The 6,177-nt window shown below is 50.8% G+C and overlaps 1 protein-coding gene across 1 annotated transcript in view; it reads right to left on the minus strand.

The window, feature by feature from the left end:
• Positions 1 to 6,171, minus strand: part of Crabp1 (cellular retinoic acid binding protein 1) — a 21,704-nt gene extending 15,533 nt beyond the window's left edge. Inside the window, exons 1-3 of the mRNA XM_013012025.1 lie at positions 6,053 to 6,171; positions 5,205 to 5,383; positions 1,367 to 1,480 (exon numbers count right to left, since the gene is read on the minus strand). Of these exons, the coding sequence (XP_012867479.1) occupies positions 1,367 to 1,480; positions 5,205 to 5,383; positions 6,053 to 6,122 (363 nt within the window). The 5' untranslated portion in view covers positions 6,123 to 6,171. The remainder of the gene's footprint in view (positions 1 to 1,366; positions 1,481 to 5,204; positions 5,384 to 6,052) is intronic.
• Positions 6,172 to 6,177: the final 6 nt, after the last annotated feature.

Here is a 6,177-nt window from a genome sequence, read left to right on the forward strand (position 1 = left end):
AAAAAAAAAAAGAGCTGGACACCAGTGGCTCACGCCTGTAATCCCAGATACTCAGGAGGCTGAGATCTGAGGATTGTCGTTCAAAGCCAGCCTAGGCAGGAAAGTACATGAGACTCTTATCTCCAATAAAACACCAGAAAACTGGAAGTGGCGCTGTGGCTCAAGCAGCAGCGCTAGCCTTGAGCTGAAGAGCTGAGGGACAGCGCCCAGGCCCAGAGTTCAAGACCCATGACTGAGGGGAAAAAGCCCAAAACAAAGCAATGTAAAAGAAGAAGGAAATAAGGAGAGGAGAGAAGGAAGAAAGGGAGGAAGAAGAAGGGAGGTGAGGGCTGGGAGGGGGGCGGGGTGGGGGGAGAGCCAGTTCACACAAGGAATCCTTCTCCCACACCTCCTCTGAGCTATCCCCACCTCTGAGGTGGGCGGGCTGTCTTGGGAGACATTAATAAAATGTCTGACAGAGAATAAAGGACACAAATTCCTGGTTACTCACAACAGCTTTTCCTTTTTCTAGTCTGTTGGGGGATGGGGTGGGGAAGGCTGCAAAGAAAGTTCTGGAACACAAAGGGAGAGTGACGCGGGGCTGTCTGCCTTCGCAGGCTTCCTTTGTTGCACTAAGAGCTGGAGACAGCGTGCGATTAAACGGACGGCCTCCTCAGGTACCAGGCTTGGTGGTGGGTTTTTTTGTTTTGTTTTGTTTTTTGCCAGTCCTGGGGCTTGAACTCAGGGCCTGGGCACTGTCCCTGAGCTGCTTTTGCTCAAAGCTAGCACTCTACCACTTGAGCCACAGCACCACTTCCAGCTTTTTCTGTGTATGCAATACTGAGGAATTGAACTCAGGGCTTCATGCATGCTAGGCGAGCACTCTACCACTGAGCCATATTTCCCTCCCCAGTCCCCTCCCCATTTCCTGCCAACCTTCCAACAATAATTGACCATTCTGTTCAAGGCTAGTGCTCCACCACTTGAACTACAGATCTACTTCTAGATTTTTAGGGGTTTTTTTGTGTGTGTGTGCCAGTCTTGAGGCTTGAACTCAGGGCCTGGGCTCTGTCCTTGAGCTTTTTTTTTTTTGCTCAAGACTAGCTCTCTATTACTTGAGCTGCTTCTAGCTTTTTGGTGGTTCATTGGAAATTAGTCTTATGGACTTTCCTGCTCAGGTTGGCTTCGAACCCTGATCCTCAGAGCCCAGCCTATTGAGTAGCTGGGATTACAGGCATGAACACTGGTGCCTGCCTTTTTGCTCATATTTTTAACCCAAGGCAAATGTCGTCCTCTGAATGAGCCTAGGGGGACCCCCATTTGTGTGTCCACCTTGGGGACCATCTGGGGGAGCTGCAGGGTGGCCTTGGGGTTGAGAGGCCCTCACCAGGATGAGCTCGTCGTTGGCCAGTTCGCGGGTCCAGTAGGTTTTGGGGCCGTCCCCCTCAAGAAGAGTCTGTGTGCAGTGGATCTTGTTCTCATTCTCCCAAGTGGGTAGACTCTGTGGGCAGGAAAACCATTAGCGACATTAATGACCGCCCTGTGGCGGTGGAAACAGACCAGAAATGAGCACTGGAGAATAATTACTATTCAGAAAAGCAACACAGAGTCCTTGTCAGCTGGGCTTCCAACCTTCTCTGCTCAACTAAATCAAATAGAAATTCAGAGTAGTGGTAGGGAGGGTCATTGGGTTTTATGGGCTATAAACACACCTTGTATTTTATGCATCTGAGACTCGCTGAAGCAGTAAAGATTTAGCTATGCTTTATATTGCTACAAATAAAACTCAGGATACCTAATGATGTTATATCAAGATGGACTCTTTTTTTTTTTTTTTTGCTAGTCCTGCCTGGGACTTGAATTCAGGGCCTCGACACCATCCCTTCCCTGAGTGTCTTTGTGCTCAAGGCTAGTGCTCCACCACTTAAGCCACAGCATCATTTCCAGCTTTTTCTTAGTTTATTGAGGATAAGAGTCTCATGGCCTTTCCTGCCCAAGCTGGCTTTGAACCGTGACCCTCAGATCTCAGCCTCCTGAGTAGCTAGGATTATAGGCATGAGCCACCCACAACTGGTGGATTCTTTTCTTCACGTAATTTGGATTTGATTGGGGTTTTTTTGTTTATTTATTTATTTTAGTGCCAGTACTGGCATTTGACTCAGGAGCCTCCCACTTCCACTTGGCCTTTTCACTCATGACTGGTGCTCTACTATTTGAGCCACACATCTATTTCCAGCTTTTTGCTGATTATTTGGAGTTAAAGAGTCTCTTGTGCTTTTCTGCATGGGCTGGCTCTGAACCTCAATCTTCAGACCCAACCTCCTGAGTAGCTAGAATGACAGGTAAGACACTGAATCCCAGAAAGCAATTTAGATTTTGAAAGCCAGAACCTCAAAATGAACTATGCAACTTGTGCGCAGAGGTGGGTAGGGGAAACTGGGGAAAGCAAAAAGGGGTTTCCTAAAGAAAAATGTATGCAGTGCAGGAATTCTAAATGGTAATCCCTCTGTACAACACCTTAAAAATAAGAATTACACACACACACACACACACACACACACAAAACAATTTAAGAACTACAAAATGTTACAAAAGTGAAGATAACATGTTGTTGTTGTTTTTTTGGGGGGGTCCGGTTGTTGGACCTGAACTCTCTGGGCCTGGGCGCTGTCCCTCAGCTCTTCAGCTCAAGGCTAGCGCTCTACCACTTGAGCCACAGCACCACTTCAGGCTTTTTTCTTTTTGCTTATGTGGTGCTGAGGAATCGAACCTAGTGCCTCATGCATGCAAAGCAAGCACTCTACCACTGAGCCACCTTCCCAGCCCCAAGATAACATGTTTGTAACAACAATTGTGACAATAGTTCAGGATCACTAGTTTAGGGATAATAAACAGTGCCTTCCTTCTTCTGTACTCCTATCAGAGAGAGCTCACTGTCTACTTGGATAAAACTAGTTACTGCTGGGGCTGGGAAGGTGGCTCAGTGGTAGAGCACTCGCCTTGCATACCTGAGGCCCTGGGTTTGATTCCTCAGCACCACATAAGCAAAAAGAAAAAAGCCGGAAGTGGTGCTGTGGCTCAAGTGGTAGAGCGCTAGCCTTGAGCTGAAGAGCTGAGGGACAGCACCCAGGCCCAGAGTTCAGGCCCCACGACCCGACCCCCCCCCCAAAAAAAAACAACTAGTTACTGCTGTCTCCGACACTGACTGTCTCCACTTTCTAGGTTCCATACTTCTAGAAAAAAAAAAACTTTTTTAAAATCAAGCCAGCCTGGTCAGGCACCAATTGCTCATGCCTGTAATCCCAGCTACTCAGAAGGCTGAGAGCAGAGGATGGAGGTTTGAAGTCAGCCTGGGCAAACAAATTTAAGAGATTCTTATCTCCACTTAACCAGCCCCCCACCCCCCAAAAACCCAAAAGACAAAAAAAAAAAGGAAATGGAAGTGATAAGTATCAGCCTTGAGTGAAAAAGCCAGTGACAACATGAGGATCTCAATTCAAGCCTAGACTGGCACAAAAACATTAACTGAGCCAACCCAGAGAATCTTCAGGCTACTGGAGGCAGAAGAGGAAGAAGGAATTTTGGGCAGCTTTTCCCAGTGTTTACACAAAGCAAAATGTGGATTAGCACCTGAACACTCTTTTTGTGTGAGTACTAAGACTTGAACTCAAGGCCTCAAGCTTGTTTGGCTTTTTAGTGGAAGGCTGGCATTCGACCACCTGAACCAGAGCGCTACTTCCGGATATTTGGTGGTTAACTGCAGAGTGTCATAGACTTTCCTTCTGAGTTAGCTTTGAACCATGATTCTCATATCTCAGTCTCCTGAGTGGCTAAGATTACAGGCATGAGCGGCCAGCATTTTGTTTTGTTTTTAGTTTGTTTTTGAGACAGTCTCAATACACAGCCCAGGCTGATTCTGAACTCCAGATCCTCTCGCCTCAGCCTCCTGAGGGCTGGGATTACAGAAGTTCACTACCTTGTCCAGAGAGCAAGAGGTTTTTACATCCCCAACACTGACTCAGGAATAAAGCAATGAACTGTACATTCCTTTTTTAAAAAAATACCAACAACATATTGCATTTAGTTCCACAGATGGAAAAATAATTTCTGCTGCTGCTTGACTTAACAGTATTACCTCCCTCCTTTTCTCTAGTGTTTTTTTTTTTTCTTAAGTAGTAACATTCCAAAGAGTCGGAAACTATTTCTTTTCTTTCATCTCTCCAGAGCCCCTGCCTGTCTGATCTCAGAGCTAGACTCTGAGCACCAGGCTCTGGAGAAAGGCAGATTGGACCCAGTCCACATGCCACCCCAAGAACAAGAGGCAACCTTTGGCCCTGGAATTGCATAGCTTGAAAAACGATTTCTAGCTTGCTGTTGGTGAGATCTGAGGTCTAAATCATCACATTGCAAAAACAAAGGAAGAGCCTAGCACACAGGTCATCCTAGCTACTCAGGAGGCTCAGACTTGATGCCATCCTGGGCAAGAAAGTCTGTGAGACTCTTATCTCCAATTTACTACCCAAAACTGCTGGAAGTGGATCTATAGCTTAAGTAGCCAACTGTCAGCCTTGAGAAAAAAATAAAACAAGAAAACGAGGAGCTCAAGGCCCTGAGTTCAAGCCTCACTACTGGCGCACGCACACACACACACACACACACACACACACACATCAATCCCAAACAATTAAATCCACCAACACCACCCTCTGAAGGACTTAGAAAGGGCTCTCAACCTATCTCCCTAGCCAGAACCTCGGTTGCATTTGCTTTGGGAAGATCTTGCCGTTTCTTTAAGAAACCGAATGAGGATGGGCCTTGGGGACTGCTGAAGGTGGATTCTGAGCAGTTCCCACGGGGTTGGGGGGAGGGCGCGGAGAGGGATGAGGCGCTGCAGCTGCACCTGTGCCACGGGCTTCTGCAGCCCTGAACACTGCAGACCCTGTAGCTTCCTCGTGTACAACAAAAAACGAACCCCCGCCCCCCTCCCCACGCTGGGGCTGAGGAGGAATCTGGCGTGGAGGCACAGATTATCACCGTGAGATGGGGTTGGGAGGGATGGCTGAATAGAACTTTCTCCCGCGCCAAGTGCTACCAGGTGGCAAAATCTTCTTTGCAAGGGAAATCCCGAAGTTCCTGCAGCTGCAGTTGGCTGGAAGAGTAGGTGGGAAAGAGGGATACCCCCTCCGCCCCCTGCCCGGAGCGCAGCGTGGACTCCAGGACCTCACCTTGCACTTGCGCCCGTCCACCGTCTCCTCCTCGAAACCTTCCCCCACCTTGAAGTTGATCTCGGTGGTGCGCACGGTGGTCGATGTCTTGATGTAGAACTGATCCCCGTCCTGGCGGATCTCCACGTGGGGTTTGGACGCCGCGGCCACTGCCACCTTCCTCAGCATGGCGTTCACACCTGGGCAAGAAAACAAAAAGGGGGGGTGCACGTCGTAGGCTGGGATCGGCAGGACCTCCTCACCCCTCCATCCACCCCCACCCACCCATCCGTCCCCCAAACCCATCCATCTACCCCTCACCCCTCCATCCACCCCGACCTATCCACTCACCCCAACCCATCCATCCACCCCTCCATCCGTCCCCAAACTCATCCATCTACCCCTCACCCGTCCACTTACCCCAACCCATCTATCCACCCCCCAAAACCATCCATCCACCCCTCACCCCTCCATCCACCCCTCACTCCCCCCCATCCACCCGTCGTCCGGGGCTGCCGGCGCGCCCCAGGTCCTCCGGTTTGGAATGAATGCTCGGCCTCTCGGCCGGCGCCCCGGTCTCCGGCGCTAAGAATGGATCCCCGAGGGTGCGGCCCCTGGGGAAGCCTGGCAGGTCCGGCCCGGAGCTGGCCGCGCGCCGCCCCGGCCCGCCGCAGAGCGCCCCTCTCTCCCAGCGATGGAGAAGGTAGAACCGTCTAGAAAGCTGCCGGGCGTCCCGTCCGGCGAACGTTAGCGCGGCCCGAGGCTCGTCCCGGGGCGCGCGCGTGCGCACGGGGACGCGGCGACCTGTCATAGCACGGGCTCCCCAACTTCTACCCCCTCTCTCCGGGACCTAGGGGACACCGGCTCACCCAGAGCCTTGAGAAGCTCGTCGAAATTCTCGCTGCTGCGCATCTTCCAGGTGCCGGCGAAGTTGGGCATGACGGTGGCTGCGGTGGCGGCCGTACGAAGGGACGCGGACGGCGGCGGCGGCGGC

This window comes from Dipodomys ordii, unplaced genomic scaffold (assembly GCF_000151885.1).
Source record: "Dipodomys ordii isolate 6190 unplaced genomic scaffold, Dord_2.0 Scaffold15, whole genome shotgun sequence".
NCBI classification, from domain to species: domain Eukaryota; kingdom Metazoa; phylum Chordata; class Mammalia; order Rodentia; family Heteromyidae; genus Dipodomys; species Dipodomys ordii.